General features: G+C 46.1%; 1 protein-coding gene across 1 annotated transcript in view; it reads left to right on the forward strand.

Moving 5' to 3' along the window:
* The first annotated feature begins 19,039 nt into the window (after nucleotides 1-19,039).
* Nucleotides 19,040-19,775, forward strand: part of ATP9A (ATPase phospholipid transporting 9A (putative)) — a 125,527-nt gene continuing 124,791 nt past the window's right edge. The window contains exon 1 of the mRNA XM_077253214.1: nucleotides 19,040-19,280. Within this exon, the coding sequence (XP_077109329.1) occupies nucleotides 19,060-19,280 (221 nt within the window). The 5' untranslated portion in view covers nucleotides 19,040-19,059. The remainder of the gene's footprint in view (nucleotides 19,281-19,775) is intronic.

Raw genomic sequence — 19,775 nt, forward strand, 5'->3', positions numbered from 1 at the left:
GCTCCCTGGTGTTGTCCTCCACTGTGCAAAGCTGAGCTTCAATCTTCAGGCTCTCATTAAGTAGTTGTTGTTAATATGTGTGGTTGGGGCCTACTGACGGTGTCTGCCGCTCCAAGGTGTTCTCCAGGTTTACTTGCCTGAGCTTCAATCTTCAGGCTCTCATTAAGTAGTTGTTGTTAATATAACAGTGCAGTTGGCCTACTATTTTGGTTGGGGCCTACTAACGGTGTCTGCCGCTCCCTGGTGTTGTCCTCCACTGTACAAAGCTGACTTTCAATCTTCAGGCTCTCATTAAGTAGTTGTTGTTAATATGTGTGGTTGGGGCCTACTAACGTTGTCTGCCGCTCCCTGGTGTTGTCCTCCACTGTGCAAAGCTGAGCTTCAATCTTCAGGCTCTCATTAAGTAGTTGTTGTTAATATGTGTGGTTGGGGCCTACTAACGTTGTCTGCCGCTCCCTGGTGTTGTCCTCCACTGTGCAAAGCTGAGCTTCAATCTTCAGGCTCTCATTAAGTAGTTGTTGTTAATATGTGTGGTTGGGGCCTACTAACGGTGTCTGCCGCTCCAAGGTGTTCTCCAGGTTTACTTGCCTGAGCTTCAATCTTCAGGCTCTCATTAAGTAGTTGTTGTTAATATAACACTGCAGTTGGCCTACTAGTGTGGTTGGGGCCTACTAACGGTGTCTGCCGCTGCTTTCTGTTCTCCACTGAACAGAGCTGAGCTTCAATCTTCAGGCTCTCATTAAGTTGTTGTATATATATAACACTGCAGTTGGCCTACTATTTTGGTTGTGCCTAGTAACGGTGTCTGCCGCATCTTGGTGTTGTCCTGTGTTATTTTCCAGAGCTTCAATCTTCAGGCTTTCGGCCTATATTTGTAATGTTAAACTGCATTGGGCCTACTAGTGTGGTTGGGCACTTAAAACGGTGTCTGCCGCTCCTGGGTTTTCTCCTGTTTTGTTTTCCCGACCTTCAATGTTCAGGCTTTCGGCCTACATTTTAAATGTTAAACTGCAGTTGGCCTACTACTTTGGTTGGGCCTAGTAACGGTGTGTGCCGCACCTTGGTGTTGTCCTGTGTTATTTTCCTGACCTTTAATCTTCAGGCTTTCGGCCTTTATTTGTAATATTACACTGCATTGGGCCTACTAGTGTGGTTCGGCCCTACTAACGGTGTCTGCCGCTCCTGGGTTTTCTTCTCCACTGAACAAAGCAAAGCCGCCTGGTTAGTCTGCAGCGCCCCAGAGTCCTGGTCGTTGCAGTACTGATGCTCCGCCGCTAAGGGGGGCTATGGTACGTCTGATGGCACTGAAGGAGTTCACCTGACCAGGTATCACAGACACCAATACACTTCACAGTCTGGCCTCCAGGGGGAGCTAAGGGTGCTATGTATTAGGCCACTCCTCACAATCTGGTAAAACTGGGGGTTGGATAGGAAGTTAGTCAGAAGCTGACTGGGTTGGAACCAGGCAACATCCTGTGGCAGAGGGTGTTGCAGGGGAAGATTCAGGGGGTCCCTGTCAGGGGTGGGATCCTGACAGAGGCCTAGCGAGCAGGAAAGAACGTTACGGGACCGCGCCTGCACTTCATCGCGGCGGTACCCCAAGAAAGGACAAGAAGCGAGGTTTATTGTGCTGAGTGAGAAACGAGATCAACGCAACAAGGAGAAACACCAGTAGGAGTCGTGCTGTAAGACGAGGCAACATCCTACTGAGGCGCGTAGCCGGTGGCCGGAAACGCCGAGGAAGTATTGAGCTCCAGGCCTTACTTCAAACCTACGGCAGGACAGTCAGTTATAGGCGGGCTGTCTCACTCAAATCACCTAAGAAGACATAGGGGGCAACAGTTGGAGAGGGGCGACACTAGGGTCCCGGAAGAGCTCCAAGCCTACCCGTCATACGGGTGCGTCCTAGCCATATCATCTGGGGGGACGAAGAAGAACATCAAAATCGAGTTGTGAGGGAACTTCAGAAACAGACACAACAGTTGTGGGGACTATCCCGTAAGCACAGCAGGGGAGGACCACAACACACAAGCGCTAGAAGGTAGGCACATTTCCACCTGCAAAGGAAACTCTGGAGGTGCCATCGGACCGGCCGGACTCACGCAGCCCGGTTAACCGTATTTCGGACTGAGGATCCTGAAGCCTTCAGTAAAGAGGTAAAGAGACTGCAACCTGGTGTCATTGTTATTTACTGCGACCTGCACCGCACCATAACATCATCACCATCCACACCTTTCATTGGACGCCCCTCAGCAGGGTCACGGACCGGGTCTAGCCACCGTGACAACCCCAGAACAGAGACTCAGAGCCCCGGTACCGGGTACCCCTCGGCCCTGCGGCAGTGGGGGCGCTCCAAGTCCTGTTACCAATTTTGAACTGCATTTAGCCCACTTTATTATTTGGGCCTATATCTGTATTTCCGCTTCATCCTGCCCATTGCCCAGCCAGTGCTACATGAGTCTTGTGGTACATTGACCCAGACCACTACATTCCCCTTGCACACTACACAGCCACAATCTGACCCTGTTGAAAGTCAGGTTCCCCTTCCCGCATACTATACCACCTTACACAGGGACAAAGAGGAAGGTGCAGATGAAAGTGCAGGTTCCTTCATCAGGTGGGGGGGCATACTCGTTGGCGACGTCACAGGCACAGGGCCCCTCAGAGTACGCAAAAGTGTCGCTGCCGGTGGGAGGCGCCCCCGCGGTGCAAACACACCGCCGTACTTTGAGGGGCCCTGTGCCAGTGCCAATGCGAATGAGTGGGCCCCCCTGCTTGCTCAGGATCACAGCACTTGCAAAGTTGAAATACTTACCTCTCACTGCTCCACCGCCGTGACGTAGGCCACGTTTCCTGGGCCCACTAAAACCTTGAACCAGCCCTACCCCCCACAACTTTAGCCAAATGACCCCCAATTTCCAATGTCCAACTATTATTATAAAGTTAATTAAGATTGACAAGCTTCAGAAACAAGAATGGATGTTTTTGGCATTAAAATGGGCACTGTAGGTGTTTTCCTGGCCCCCACTCACTGCCGACTATGCTTCCCCATTGACTTGCATTGGGTTTCGTGTTTCGGTCGATCCCCGACTTTTCACGATAATAGGCCGATTGCACTCGACTCGGCTTTTGAGATAGTCGGGTTTCGCAAAACCCGACTCGACCCCAAAAAAGTAAAAGTCGCTTAACCCTAGTCCTGATGACTGGAACTATACACAGACAACTAAGAGAGTTTCTAAGCAAGTCTTAAGGTACCGTCACACTCAGCGACGCTGCAGCGATATAGACAACGAGCCGATCGCTGGAGCGTCGCTGTTTTGGTCGCTGTAGAGACGTCAAACACAGCAGCTCCAGAACGATGCAGGAGCGATCCAGTGACGTAACTGCGACTCACTTATCGTTCTCGCTGGTTGTTAGCTCCATGTAAAACATTGCTGACATCGTTGCTTTTGATGTCAAACATGACGATACACGCCGACCTGACGACGAAATAAAGTTGTGGACTTCTAGCTCCGAAGAGCGATATCACAGCGGGATCCAGATTGCTGCTGCGTGTCAAACTCAACGAGATCGCTATCCAGGACGCTGCAACGTCACGGATCGTTGTCGTTCTCGTTGCAAAGTTGCTGAGTGTGACGGTACCTTTAGAGCAAAACCAAGACCCATGTGTCAGTCTTGGGAGGCCTTAAATAGGCACAAGAAAATCAAATGGACCGTGTCATATGCGTAACAGTCCCGCCTTCTATAATTTTGAAGGGTTAATAAGGGACTGGAACTTGATTAAGGGACAGTTATAGGGTCATGGTGGCTAAAGGCATTTGGGGGTCTTTGAAGTTGACTCTAAATTGTTCCATTGGATTCATCAGGATTTGTATTCCTCAATTGTCAAAGATTGTTTGTTGATCTGGTGATTTTTGGGGGACTTGTGGCAAGGGAATGTCGGGTCTGATATTGAAAAGAAACCCCTTTGGTTATGGACTCCGGAGCCTGTGGGGTTACGACTGGGTTTAATTATGTTTTATTTATCACCAGAGTTTCTCGTAGCTTCATGGACCTAACCCCATTTACCATATTAAACTTTGTAGAGGTTTCACTCACTCATCTGTGGTTGAGGTAGGCACAGGAAGCAGTTTTTCATAAAAAATGTCCAGTCAGGTATATTTAACTTCATAAACCTGCTTAAGCATAAGCAAACAATAGATGGCCTTCTCGGCACAAAGTGGAAACAAACAGAAAATAAATAGTCCATATAGTACTGCTTATTCGCCCGCTCAGGTTAGTGTTTTTCAGCAAACACATTGGATGGAGGCCTCCACACCTCCAGTCACAGACACTGAATGAGACACTTGGTCTCCATTTTACCTGACAAACCACGCCCCTGGCGTTGGGATATGTGAGCAGCAATTCCCACCCATCTCTTTTGACTGCTCGTAAAACTCGGCCTTGGAGTGCCCTAATAACTCTCTCAGCACTATATGTGCTGGAGCATGCATTCCGAGTTCACATCACCGAAGCTACGAACCTCGATGATACACATCTTCTCTCAACGATCTGGCCATCCTGCTTGAAGTTTTAATGTATTTGTTAAATAAAGGCTGACATGGCCAAACTATGCAATTTATGGTGTCGGGAGTTTTATTTGTTGTTTCGGTGGTGGGGAGGAAGGGAATAGAAAGTAGGGATGAGTGAAGCTGAGTTTGCCCACTGAAATATCCACAATACCAGAGTCATGTACTTTGCATAACTTTCTAAACGTTTGTGTAGCTGTAGTATAGATTGCAAAAGCTGAAAATTGTTTATGCAACTACTGTATGTGTTGTGCCAAAATTTTGCTACGTTTTCAAAAGTTTTATGTCAGTATCCTGGCATAGACTGATAAATAAGGCCCTTAGACTCGATATCCCGCTTTACAATGATGTAAAAATTTGTATCCTGGGAAGCTCCATCAAAAAGGGTAAGAAGGTGGGACAGGCATGGCCTCCCTGTATTCTGTCCCACGTAAACCTGGAGCTGGTCCTGTGCATGTAGATGCCGAGGCAGCCACCAAGTTTTTCAAGGTGAAGCCTCTTCAGGAAAAAACATGCCAGCGACTGGTTAGAACCGTTGTATTCTGCCGACTCCATTGCTGGCATTTTCCCTCTATACTTTCAGTATAGAGCACGGGTGACTTCCCAGAGGAAGCCGAACCCTGAAGCACTTAAAAGAATTGACATAAGACTAGTGTTGAGCGATACCTTCCGATATCGGGAAATATCGGATCGGATTGGATCGGACCGATACCCAAAAAATATCGGATATCGCCGATTCCGATACCGGAAACCAATGCAAGTCAATGGGACACAAATATCGGAATGAAAATAAACCCTTTCTTTCCTTGCACATCCAGTTCGGGAGGGGGGGAAGAGTGTGGGCGGTGTGTGGGCGGAGACTGCGTGTCTGTGTGTGCAGGCGGGGTCTGTACGGGCCTATCGGGGATCTGTGCGGGCCTGTCGGGGGTCTGTACAGGCCTCTCGGGGGTCTGTGCGGGCCTGCTGGGGGTCTTTGTGTCTGTGTTCAGGCATCGTCCAATGGGACTACAAGTCCCATCGGGCTATGCCTGCTACAATGACAGTGATTGACACATTAGCCAATGATGGGACAGTAGTAGTCCCATCATCCAGCTAATGTGTTGAATGTAAAAAAACCAAAACACATACATACTACATACAACATACTACATATATACTACATACATACAACATACTATATACTACATACATACTACATACATACAACATACTACATACATACATCATACATACTACATACATACAGTATACTATACACTACATACATACATACATACAACATACTACATACATACAATACTACATGCATACAACATACATCCTACACACATACTACATACATACAACATACTACATACATGCAACATACTACATACATACAACATACATACTATATACATACTACATACATACTACATACATACAATACATACATATAGACATACAGTATATATAACAGAGTACATACTCACCATCACTTGTCACTTTGTTCCCCAAAGCCAGTGTCATCTGTAAAAAAGATTAAAATAACAAACAAACAATATACTCCCTGATCCGCAGAAATCCACGAGTGTCCCACGACGATCTCCCGTGGAAAGCAGCAGCATCTGCTGATGCGACCGCTCTCTAGGGGCTCCAGGAATACAATGACGGGAGGAAGGTATCCTTCCGCACTGTATTCCTCCTCCACTGTAAAAAATAGTCCCTAGTCTTACTTTTGGCATTGCTGTGTGAGAAAGTTCCCACGCAGCTTTTGCCATAAAGTGAGACCAGTGAACTACAGTAACCTCTCAGTGATGCACTGCAGGAGCCATTGTCTCCTGTCAGTGTGTCACTGGAGGTCCTATAGAACAGTGACATCACCCGATGTCACTATTCTATAGGGGAGATATTCGTGGGACACTCGTTATTAATTGGACTGTGTCGGACAGGGAGTATACGGTTTATTATTTTACGTTTTTTTGCAGGTGCTGAAGTATGGTAAGTATGGTTAAATTAAGAATAATAAAATACTTTTTTCTGGCTGTGTCTTTATTTTGTTTTTAACTCTTTCACTACTCTACGATTAATAATGGATAGGCGTCTTATTGACGCCTCTCCATTATTAACCCGGCTTAATGTCACCTTACAATAGCAAGGTGACATTAACTCCTTTTTACCCCATATCCCACCGCTACTCGGAAGTGGGAAGAGAGGAGCTAAGTGCCGGAATTGGCGCATCTTACAGATGCGTCATTTCTGGGGCGGCTGCCGACTGGTATTTGGGGGGGCAATATCCATGGCCCCTCTCTAGGCTATGAATATCAGCCCGCAGCTGTCTGCATAGCCTTTCCGGCTATAAAATATAGGGGGACCCCACATCATTTTTTGGGGGGGTCCCCCTATTTTAATAGCCAGTAAAGGCTACGCAGACAGCTGCGGGCTGATATTCATAGCCTGGGAGGGGCCATGGGTACTAACCCTTCCCATGCTACAAATATTGGCCCCCGGCCGTCGGCTTTCCCTCTCTGGTGCTGAAAATTGCGCGGGAGCCTACGCCATTTTTTTTCCCGTTTTTTTCTTTATGTTCATTAATCAACATCTGCCTATCTATGGATATATCTATCTATAGATATATCTATAGATACATAGATGTTTCTATCCATATATCTATCTGACTAATTTCACACATCAGGTTTTTGCCGGCAGGCACAATCCGGCTAGTTTTGAAAAAAAAATGATCCGTTTTTTTTTCTGCTGGATCTGTCTTTTCTCATAGAGTTGTATTAGCACCGGATTGCGACTGATGGCCACACGTTTCATTTGTTTTTGCCGGATCCATCAAAAAACGCACAACGATGGATCCGGTGAAAAACGTATGAAACTGAGATGTGAAATGATGAATCCGGCCTCCGAATCCATTTTTTCGTGCATGTTCCCATTTAAATCATGCACATTTTCCTTTTATTTATTTATTTCCAAAAACTGCATCAAAATCGCACCATAAACTGCATCATAACCGCACCAAAAACTGCATCAAAACTGCACCAAAACTGCATCAAAAACCGCACCAAAGTTTTGATGCAGTTTTGATGCAGTTTTTGGTGTGGTTTTTGTAGAGTTTTGGTGCAGTTTTGATGCAGTTTTTGGTGTGGTTTTTGATGCGGTTTTTGGTGCAGTTGTGATGCATTTTTTGGTGCGGTGTTTGACGCAGTTTTGATGTAGTTTTTATGCAGTTTTTGGTGCAGTTTTGATGCAGTTTTGGATGCAGTTTTGGTGCAGTGAGGGTATGTGTTGTGAATTCTGTTTGTGGGCTCCCCCGGTGGTGTTTTATGGTAGTGCCACTTATTTGCCTTCTTCTATCCTTGATCACCTGTTGACACCCATTAGGGGACTTTCCTATTTAAGGCTGCTTGGCTGCTGGTCTGATGCCGGCCAACAATGTATCAGTAGCATTCTGTTGCATTCTCCTGCCTCAAGATCCTGTTCAGCTAAGTTGAATTTTGTTTCTAGTTTATTCTATTTTTGTCCAGCTATTTGCAATGTGACTCTCTGTAGCTGGAAGCTCTCGTGGACTGGAATTGCCACTCCAGTGGCATGAGTTGTCACTGGAGTTTTAAAGTAATTTCAGGATGGTGTTTTTGAGTAGTGTTTTGAAGTTGACCGTGAAGTGACTCTTTCCTGTACTTCTGCTATCTAGTAAGCGGACCTCACTGTGCTAAATCTGCTGTTCATCCTACGTATGTCTTTTCCTCTTGACTCACCGTCAATATCTGTGGGGGGCTGCTATCTCCTTTTGGGGTTCATCTCTGGAGGTAAGGCAGGCCTGTATATTCCTCTGATAGGGGTAGTTAGATCTCCGGCTGGCGCGTGGTGTCTAGGGCATCGTAGGAAACACTCCCCGGCTACTTCCAGTGTCGTGTCAGGTTCAGGTCACGGTCACTTTAGTTCCCATCACCCGAGAGCTAGTCCGTTGTTATTTTGATTTCCCTGCCATTGGGAAAATCATAACAGTTTGGCCGGCCCACATGTGTTAAAACTATGCACTAAAGCAGGAAAGGATATGAAAAGGTTTTTTTTCCTTCTGTGTTTGGAAAGTGCACCTTAGTGCTTATTTGTACTCCTTGCTTAAACTGCAGTCTTCAGCCTTTTTTTTTTCCTCTCCTCTTAATCTCTGAATGGCTTTGGTTACACCTGTTTAAATCATGGATCCACAGAGTTTGGTTGCAGGTCTGAATAACCTGGCTACAAAGGTCCAGAACTTACACGATTTTGTTATACGTGCTCCAATGTCTGAACCTAAGATCCCTATGCCTGAATTTTTTACCGGAGACAGATCCCGTTTTTTGAATTTCAGAGAGAATTGTACATTGTTTTTGTCTCTGAAATCTCACTCTGCTGGTGATCCTGCGCAACAGGTTAAAATTGTTATTTCTCTATTGCGGGGTGACCCACAAAGTTGGGCATTTGCATTGTCGCCAGGGGATCCTGCGTTATTAAATGTAGATGCGTTTTTTCTGGCTTTGGGGTTGCTTTATGAAGAACCTAATTTAGAGATTTTGGCTGAGAAAGCCTTGATAGCTCTTTCTCAAGGGCAAGATGAAGCTGAGATATACTGCCAAAAATTTCGTAAATGGTCGGTGCTTACTAAATGGAATGAGTGCGCTCTAGCAGCTAATTTCAGAGAAGGTCTCTCTGATGCCGTGAAGGATGTCATGGTGGGGTTCCCTGTGCCTACAGGTCTGAATGATGCCATGAAATTGGCTATCCAGATTGATCGGCGTTTACGGGAGCGCAAATCTGTGCACCATATGGCGGTATCTTCTGAGCAAAAATCTGTGCACCATATGGCGGTATCTTTTGAGCAAAAACCTGTGCACCATATGGTGGTTTCTTCTGAGCAAAAACCTGTGCACCATATGGCGGTATCTTCTGAGCAAAAACCTGTGCATCATTTGGCGGTGACCTCTGAAAAGGCACCAGAGCATATGCAATGCGATAGTGTATTGTCTAGAGGCGAACGACAGAATTACAGGCGCAAAAATGGGTTGTGCTTCTATTGTGGAGATCCAGCTCATGTTATATCAGCATGCTCTAAACGCATAAAGAAGGTTGATAAAAAGGTTGATAAATCTTTTTCTATGGGTACCTTGCAGTCTAAATTTCTTTTGTCCGTGACATTGATTTGCACTTTATCATCTGTTACTGTGGATGCTTATGTGGATTCTGGCGCCGCTCTGAGTCTCATGGATTGGTCCTTTGCCAAGCGTTGTGGGTTTGATTTAGAGCCTCTGGAGGTTTCTATTCCCTTAAAGGGTATTGATTCTACACCTTTGGCTAGCAATAAACCACAATATTGGACACAAGTGACTATGCATCTGTCCCCAGACCATCAGGAGATTATTCGTTTCCTTGTGTTATATAATCTACATGACGTATTAGTACTTGGATTACCATGGTTACAAATTCATAATCCAGTCTTGGACTGGAGATCAATGTCTGTGCTGAGCTGGGGATGTCAGGGGATTCATGGGGATGCACCTTTGGTTCCCATTTCTTCATCTACTCCCTCTGAGATCCCAGCATTTCTGTCAGATTTTTATGATGTCTTTCAGGAGCCTAAAACTGATTCTCTCCCTCCTCACAGAGAGTGTGACTGCGCTATTGAGTTGATTCCCGGTAGTAAATTTCCTAAGGGTCGCTTGTTTAATTTGTCTGTACCTGAACATACTGCTATGCGGGAGTATATCAGAGAATCTTTGGAAAAGGGTCATATTCGCCCCTCTTTGTCTCCACTGGGGGCAGGGTTTTTCTTTGTGGGTAAAAAGGATGGTTCATTGAGACCTTGTATCGACTATCGACTTCTGAATAAGATTACAGTTAAATACCAGTATCCGTTACCTTTACTGACTGATCTTTTTGCTCGCATAAAGGGGGCGAAGTGGTTCACTAAGATCGATCTACGTGGTGCGTATAATTTGGTGCGGATTAAGCAGGGGGATGAGTGGAAGACCGCATTTAATACGCCTGAAGGCCATTTTGAGTATTTGGTAATGCCTTTCGGTCTCGCGAATGCCCCTTCCGTTTTTCAGTCCTTTATGCACGATATTTTCCGTGAATATCTGGATAAATTTATGATTGTGTATTTGGATGATATTTTGATTTTTTCGGAGGACTGGGAATCGCATGTTCAACAGGTCAGGAGAGTTTTTCAGGTTTTACGAGCTAATTCTCTATTTGTGAAGGGCTCAAAGTGTATTTTTGGGGTTCAGAGAATTTCCTTTTTGGGATATATTTTTTCCCCTTCATCTATGGAGATGGACCCTGTTAAGGTTCAGGCTATTTGTGATTGGGTACAACCTACTTCTCTAAAGAGTCTTCAGAAATTCTTGGGATTTGCTAATTTCTATCGCCGATTCATAGCGGGTTTTTCTGCCATTGCTAAACCTTTGACTGATTTGACCAAGAAGGGTGCTGATGTTGCTAATTGGTCCTCTGCGGCTGTGGAGGCCTTTCGGGAGCTTAAGCGCCGCTTTTCTTCTGCTCCTGTGTTGCGCCAGCCTGATGTTTCGCTCCCGTTCCAGGTTGAAATAGATGCTTCCGAGATCGGAGCAGGTGCAGTTTTGTCGCAGAAAGGTCCTGACTGCTCAGTGATGAGACCATGTGCGTTTTTCTCTCGAAAGTTTTCGCCCGCTGAGCGAAATTATGATGTTGGAAATCGGGAGCTCTTGGCCATGAAGTGGGCATTTGAGGAGTGGCGTCATTGGCTTGAGGGTGCTAGACACCAGGTGGTGGTCTTGACTGACCACAAAAATCTAATTTATCTTGAGTCAGCCAGGCGTCTGAATCCTAGACAGGCGCGCTGGTCGTTGTTTTTCTCTCGATTTAACTTTGTGGTTTCATATCTGCCTGGGTCTAAGAATGTGAGGGCGGATGCCCTCTCTAGGAGTTTTGAGCCTGACTCGCCTGGTGATTCCGAACCTACTGGCATCCTGAAGGATGGGGTGATATTGTCAGCTGTCTCCCCAGACCTGCGGCGCTCTTTGCAGGAGTTTCAGGTGGATAGGCCTGATCGCTGTCCGCCTGGTAGATTGTTTGTCCCTGATGACTGGACCAGTAGAGTTATTTCGGAGGTTCACTCTTCCGCGTTGGCAGGTCATCCTGGAATTTTTGGCACCAGGGATCTGGTGTCTAAGTCCTTCTGGTGGCCTTCCTTGTCTCGAGATGTACGTATTTTTGTGCAGTCTTGTGATGTTTGTGCTCGGGCTAAGCCCTGCTGTTCCCGGGCCAGCGGGTTGTTGTTGCCCTTGCCTATTCCTAAGAGGCCTTGGACGCACATCTCTATGGACTTTATTTCTGACCTTCCTGTTTCTCGTAGGATGTCCGTCATCTGGGTGGTGTGTGACCGTTTTTCCAAGATGGTTCACTTGGTACCTTTGCCCAAATTGCCCTCCTCCTCTGAGCTGGTCCCTCTATTTTTTCAGAATGTTGTGCGTTTGCATGGTATTCCTGAGAATATAGTGTCTGACAGGGGTACTCAGTTTGTGTCTAGATTTTGGCGGGCGTTCTGTGCCAGGATGGGCATCGACTTGTCTTTTTCGTCTGCATTCCATCCTCAGACTAATGGCCAGACTGAGCGTACTAATCAGACCTTGGAGACTTACTTGAGGTGTTTTGTGTCCGCTGATCAGGACGATTGGCTTGATTTTTTGCCATTGGCAGAGTTTGCCCTTAACAATCGGGCCAGTTCTGCCACTTTGGTTTCTCCATTTTTTTGTAATTCAGGGTTTCACCCTCGCTTTTCGTCCGGTCAATTGGAGTCTTCGGATTGTCCTGGAGTAGATGCTGTGGTTGATAGAATGCATCAGATTTGGGGACAGGTTGTGGACAATCTGAAGTTGTCCCAGGAGAAGACTCAACAGTTCACTAATCGTCATCGGCGTGTCGGTCCTCGTCTTTGTGTTGGGGACCTGGTTTGGTTGTCTTCTCGATTTGTTCCTATGAAGGTCTCGTCTCCTAAGTTTAAGCCTCGGTTTATCGGCCCTTATAGGATTCTGGAGGTTCTCAATCCTGTGTCCTTTCGTTTGGACCTCCCAGCATCTTTTACTATTCATAATGTTTTTCATCGGTCATTGTTGCGGAGGTATGAGGTACCGGTTGTTCCGTCTGCTGATCCTCCTGCTCCTGTGCTGGTTGAGGGTGAGTTGGAGTATGTGGTGGAAAAGATCTTGGACTCCCGTGTTTCCAGACGGAAACTTCAGTATCTGGTTAAGTGGAAAGGCTATGGTCAGGAGGATAATTCTTGGGTGACAGCATCTGATGTTCATGCTCCTGATTTGGTTCGTGCATTTCATAGTGCTCATCCAGATCGCCCTGGTGGTTCTGGTGAGGGTTCGGTGCCCCCTCCTTAAGGGGGGGGTACTGTTGTGAATTCTGTTTGTGGGCTCCCCCGGTGGTGTTTTATGGTAGTGCCACTTATTTGCCTTCTTCTATCCTTGATCACCTGTTGACACCCATTAGGGGACTTTCCTATTTAAGGCTGCTTGGCTGCTGGTCTGATGCCGGCCAACAATGTATCAGTAGCATTCTGTTGCATTCTCCTGCCTCAAGATCCTGTTCAGCTAAGTTGAATTTTGTTTCTAGTTTATTCTATTTTTGTCCAGCTATTTGCAATGTGACTCTCTGTAGCTGGAAGCTCTCGTGGACTGGAATTGCCACTCCAGTGGCATGAGTTGTCACTGGAGTTTTAAAGTAATTTCAGGATGGTGTTTTTGAGTAGTGTTTTGAAGTTGACCGTGAAGTGACTCTTTCCTGTACTTCTGCTATCTAGTAAGCGGACCTCACTGTGCTAAATCTGCTGTTCATCCTACGTATGTCTTTTCCTCTTGACTCACCGTCAATATCTGTGGGGGGCTGCTATCTCCTTTTGGGGTTCATCTCTGGAGGTAAGGCAGGCCTGTATATTCCTCTGATAGGGGTAGTTAGATCTCCGGCTGGCGCGTGGTGTCTAGGGCATCGTAGGAAACACTCCCCGGCTACTTCCAGTGTCGTGTCAGGTTCAGGTCACGGTCACTTTAGTTCCCATCACCCGAGAGCTAGTCCGTTGTTATTTTGATTTCCCTGCCATTGGGAAAATCATAACAGGTATGTGCACACGTAGAATGATCCTCTGTGGATTTTTCCACAGCGAATTTGATAAATCCGCAGGGCAAAAACTGCACGTTTTTCCTGCGGATTTATTGCGGATTTACCACGGTTTTTGTGCAGATTCCACTGCGGTTTTACACCTGCGGATTCCTATTATGGAGCTGGTGTAAAACCGCTGCGGATTCCGCACAAAGAATTGACATGCTGCGGAATGTAAACCGCTGCGTTTCCGCGCGTTTGTTTCCGCAGCATGTGCACTGCGGATTGCGTTTCCCATAGGTTTACATTGTACTGTAAACGCATGGGAAACCGCTGCGGACCCTCAGCTGCGGATCCACAGCGTGTGCACAAAGCCTTATGATGCAGTTTTTGGTGCATTTTTGGTGCGGTTTTTGATGTGTTTTTATGCAGTTTTTTGTGCAGTTTTGATGCCGTTTTTGGAAATAAATAAATAAACGGAAAATGTGCATGATTTGAATGGCAACATGCATGAAAAAACGGATTCGGAGGCCATATTCATCGTTTCACATCTCAGTTTCAAACGTTTTTCGCCGGATTTGTCGCTGTGCGTTTTTTCGCTGGACAGAAAAAACGTTCCTCTGTATGTGTTTTCTGTCCGGTGGAAACAGCTTTTTTGACGGATCCGGCAAAAAACGGATGAAACGTGTGGCCATCAGGCGCAATCCGGTGCTAATACAACTCTATGAGAAAAAACAGATCCAGCAGGAAAAAAAAGGATCGTTTTTTTTTCAAAACTCGCCGGATTGTGCCTGATGGCAAAAACCTGAAGTGTGAAATTAGCCACTAGAAACATCTATGTATCTATAGATATATCTATAGATAGATATATCCATAGATAGGCCGATGTTGATTAATGAACATAAACAAAATGGGAAAAAAAATGGCGTGGGCTCCCGCGCAATTTTCTGCGCCAGAGGGGGAAAGCCGACGGCCCGGGGGCCAATATTTGTAGCCTGGGAAGGGGTTAATACCCATGGCCCCTTCCAGGCTATAAATATCAGCCCGCAGCTGTCTGCATAGCCTTTACTGGCTGTTAAAATAGGGAGACCCCCCAAAAAAAATGTGGGGTCCCCTATATTTTATAGCCAGAAAGGATACGCAGACAGCTGCAGGCTGATATTCATAGCCTATTGCCCCCCCCCCCCTCGGCTACAAATACCAGTCTGCAGCCACCCCAGAAATGGCGCAATCTGTAAGATGCGCCAATTCCGGCACTTAGCCCCTCTCTTCCCACTCCCGAGTAGAGGTGGGATATGGGGTAATAAGGGGTTAATGTCACCTTGCTATTGTAAGGTGACATTAAGCCGGGTTAATAATGGAGAGGCGCCAAAAAGACGCCTATCCATTATTAATCCTAGAGTAGTGAAAGAGTTAACAACAAAATAAAGACAAAGCCATAAAATAAGTATTTTATTATTCTAAATTTAACCATACTTACCATACTTCAGCGCCTGCAAAAAAAAGTAAAATAATAAACCGTATACTCCCTGTCCAACGCAGTCCAATTAATAACGAGAGTCCCACGAAGATCTCCTCTACAGAACAGTGACATCTGGTGATGTCACTGCTCTATAGGACCTCCAGTGACACACTGACAGGAGACAATGGCTCCTGCAGTGCATCACTGAGAGGTTACTGTAGTTTACTGGTCTCACTTTATGGCAAAAGCTGCGTGGGAACTTTCTCACACAGCAATGCCAAAAGTGAGACTAGGAACTCTTTTTTACAGTGGCGGAGGAATAGAGTGTGGAAGGATACCTTCCTCCCATCATTGTATTCCTGGAGCCCCTAGAGAGCGGTCGCATCAGCAGATGCTGCTGCTTTCCACGGGAGATCGTCGTGGGACACTCGTGGATTTCTGCGGAACAGGGACTATATTGTTTGTTTGTTATTTTAATATTTTTTACAGATGACACTGGCTTCAGGGAACAAAGTGACAAGTGATGGTGAGTATTTAATCTATGTTATATGTACTGTATGTCTATATGTATGTATTGTATGTAATGTATGAATGTATTGTATGTAGTATGTATGTAGTATGTATGTATGTATTATGTATGTAGTATGTATGTTGTATGTCTGTGGTATGTTGTATGTATGTAGTATGTTGTATGTATGTATGTTGTTTGTATGTATGTATGTATGTAGTATGTATGTAGTATGTATGTAGTATGTATGTAGTATGTAGTATGTATGTACAGTAGTATGTATATTGTATTTATGTAGTATGTTGTACGTAGTATGTATGTGTTTTTTTTTTTTTATATTTAACACATTAGCCGGATGATGGGACCACTACTGTCCCATCATTGGCTAATGTGTCAATCACTGTAATTGCAGCAGGCATAGCCCGATGGGACTTGTAGTCCCATCGGACGATGCCTGCACACACAGACACACAAAGACCCCCGAGAGGCCCGCACAGACCCCCGAGAGGCCCGTACAGACCCCCGGCAGGCCGCACAGACACCCGACGATCACGCAGAGACCCCGCCCGCACACACAGACATGCAGTCTCTGCCCACGCACCGCCCACACTCCATTATAGTGCATCATGACATTCGAAGCAGCCAAACACAGCCATGCCATTAGTTAACATGGCTAACATGCCTAACAGGATGTGCCCACACTTCTTAGGATTCTCATTGGCTGAATAGAATAAAACTGGCTCATTGCATTATGGGAACTTCCGATTCCGGTATTCGATATTGTAAAAGTATCGGAACTCAGTATCTGAACTCCGATACAGCGAATATCGGCCGATACCCGATATTGCAGTATCGGAATGCTCAACACTACATAAGACGGAACAAGTACACAGCAATGATGTTATGACGTTGCTGTGCATTACATTCATTTAATAGGAATTTTGTACAGGCAGATTCTGGGAGTGCACATGCACTAAGGATGAATTCACTTCTGGCATTGGCTCGAAAACTTCAGTAGTGTTCTTCCTAAGGCATCATATAGACATCTGTGATTTTTCCTGCACCCATACAACAGTCCAAGCTTCATTGGTATTTTTCATCTGATTTTCATCAGTGTTTGGTCAGCGTCAGTTTCTCCCATCAGTGTTTCATCAGTAATTTTCACGCATGAAAAAAATAAATACATTGAAAATCATCTATCCATTGCAATGTTAGTCACAGACACTACAAACTGCACACTGATGCCATCCGAGCACGCCGAAATACTCAATTAGGACACGCGTGTGCTCCGATAACACTTTATATGAGTATGCTCACTCATTACAAATGGCTACGTGTGAAAAACAAGAATAGGACACTTAAAGGGAACCTGTCACCTGAATTTGGCGGGATCGGTTTTGGATCATATGGGCGGGGTTTTCGGGTGTTTGATTCACCCTTTCCTTACCCGCTGGCTGCATGCTGGCCGCAATATTGGATTGAAGTTCATTCTCTGTCCTCCGGAGTACACGCCAGTGCAAGGCAATATTGCAGGTGACAGGTTCCCTTTAACGGGTGCCTTGATTATCCCTTCCACGGGATTGTATAGACCACATCCATTATAATTCACCCAGGGGAGTCCTGTACCTCTTGAGATCCCCCCCACCAATCCGCCATTTTCCAGTTCCACCAACTTCTAGGACCGTTTCCCCATGCCCCGCTGCCATGACAAATTTCTATTAACTGAACATAAGTGCATGGGCAAATCAAATTAAAATTTCCCCCTATTCTAAAAGACCCCACATAAACGTGCCTGTAAACCTCGTCTTCAATAATAATAATAAAAAAAAAAGGGAGGGTGGGTGGGAGCTTCTTATCTTTACCGGTGGGTACCTAAAATGGTTGCCCCGCTAATATGGCTGCCCCTTTTTATATCGTCCCCTTAATCCCATCCCTGACCCCTCCTGCCCCATGATCTCATCTCAGCCCTTACTCCGTGCAACATTAACCTCATAATCTCTCTCCTAGCCCTGCCAGCTCCTATATTCCCACGCCACCTCGTCATGTCGGCCTCCCTCGAGGGCCGGGGGCCCAGTACGGCCTTTTTCTTTACTGAAGGATAACTTGGGGGAGGGGGGATTATATACAGTAGATAGTGGGCACACAACTTGATAAATGTTTTTGCTACAATACAGAGCATTTCACCATCCTTCACCCCAACCCAGCTCTCTGTACTACAGTCCAGTTAGTGAGAGTCCTATTCTCAACAGGCGGTTTCGCATCTTCTTTCCCTTCAAGGGAACTAGTGTGCCATTATGGCCGGTACTTAGCATCCCTGCTACCAACCCTTTGGGAACTCCCACCCGTGGCACTCTCTTCATCTCATGTTCTCTGTCCTGGCCCTTTATCACTCTGAGTTATAAACTTGGAGCCGTACTACTAGGCGTCCACTCACAGGACCTGTCTCCGGTTGACCACTCTGTCCTCCTGTCAGTTTTTCCTTCCTCTTTACTCCGGATCACCCTATCCTTTTTCACAGTCTCCTCTCGCATCTGGACACCCACGTCATACGGCTCTGCTACTGGCGCACACTGGGCCCTTTCTGATATCCTGACAGGAAACTGTTTCTGACCCTTCACCTTTTCCCCTCCCGCTCTGGGCTAGTCCCAAGTATTAACCCTAACTCTCCCTGCTGTTGAGCAGAAGACAACATTATCACCAATAACGCATACACCATAACTATACTTGTGTCTTCAAGGAGGAATATGGGCAGTATGTCCATTTCTTTAGGGTGCTTTCACACTAGCGTTGTACGACGCACGTCGTAATGCGTCGTTTTGGAGAAAAAACGCATCCTGCAAAATTGCCTGCAGGATGCGTTTTTTCGCCATACACTTGCATTAGCGACGCATTGCGACGGATTACCACACGTTGTATCTGTCGTGCGACGGATGCGTCGTGTTTTGGCGGACCGTCGGCACAAAACAAGTTACATGTAACGTTTTTTGTGCGTCGTGTCCGCCATTTCCGACCGCGCATGCGTTGTAAAACTGCATCCGCTGCCCCCGTTGTTTTTTTCACAGTATGCGTCAGTACGTCGGCACGTCGCTAGTGTGAAAGGAGCCTTACACGTCTGAATGAGGCCTAACTGAAACGTTGGAAACCTCTGCTGAACATGACGGAGCTCGTTATAGGTCAGCGGGGTCCATTGAGTATGTACTGTAGTGTCTGAGAGATCAGTCATTGTGTCGTCGTGTCTGTTCAATTCGGACACTGCAGTGTAGGTGTGAACAGAGCAGAATATTTCTTGCTTATTCTCACCGATGCCTAATTTCTGACACATTATGAGGGCTCTTTACGTCACTGTGATATTAGAAAAATGCAAAGGGGTTAATGAAGGTGCAGCCATTGTACTGCCTGTGAATGGAGGAGACAGAATGAGCTGGACAATCCTCCAGCAGACCAACCCTCTTGTTACTTGTCAGACTGGAAGAGAGCAGGAAACCGAGGGAGCAACCAGAATACAGACTCCACCTTCCTCCAGCAGCTCCAACATTCCCAGCAACACCCACAGCCTTACAGCAGCCAAGATGACGGATAATATTCCCCTGCAACCTGTCAGGCAGAAAAAGAGGATGGACGGCAAACACAAGAGCGGGTAAGAAGCGGGCCCCAGAATCCATCCTGCGCCCCCAATAGTGTGCACCTGCTCCATTGTCCAGGGCTGGGTCCAGAAGCCCTGTCTGTACAGCTGACTGCAGTCCTGGCCAGCCTGCAGGTGTGGTGAAGGGCCACACTCTTGACAGCAGGGCCCCAGGAAAAGCAAACCCAGATTGAATTCTTTTTCTTTTTGTCTTCTTCGCTCTTGAATAGCAGATACGGTCGTGGCTATTATTATTGTGTTTACCCCGTATTGTGTCACAGGAAACACCTTTGCGATTCCTGAGCATCATACACTGGTTGTAAAGATATTGACCACCGTCAGACGCTACGTTTACCTGTTATATACAACGTATAGTTATAGGCTGTATATATAGATATATTTTACGGTGTCATAAATTGTGATTTATTGATTATATTGCTTATATAGTGCCAACATATTCCACAGCACTTTACAGACCTCATCATCATCATCATCTCTGTCCCCGATGGG

Source organism: Ranitomeya variabilis, chromosome 4 (assembly GCF_051348905.1).
Source record: "Ranitomeya variabilis isolate aRanVar5 chromosome 4, aRanVar5.hap1, whole genome shotgun sequence".
NCBI classification, from domain to species: Eukaryota; Metazoa; Chordata; class Amphibia; order Anura; family Dendrobatidae; genus Ranitomeya; species Ranitomeya variabilis.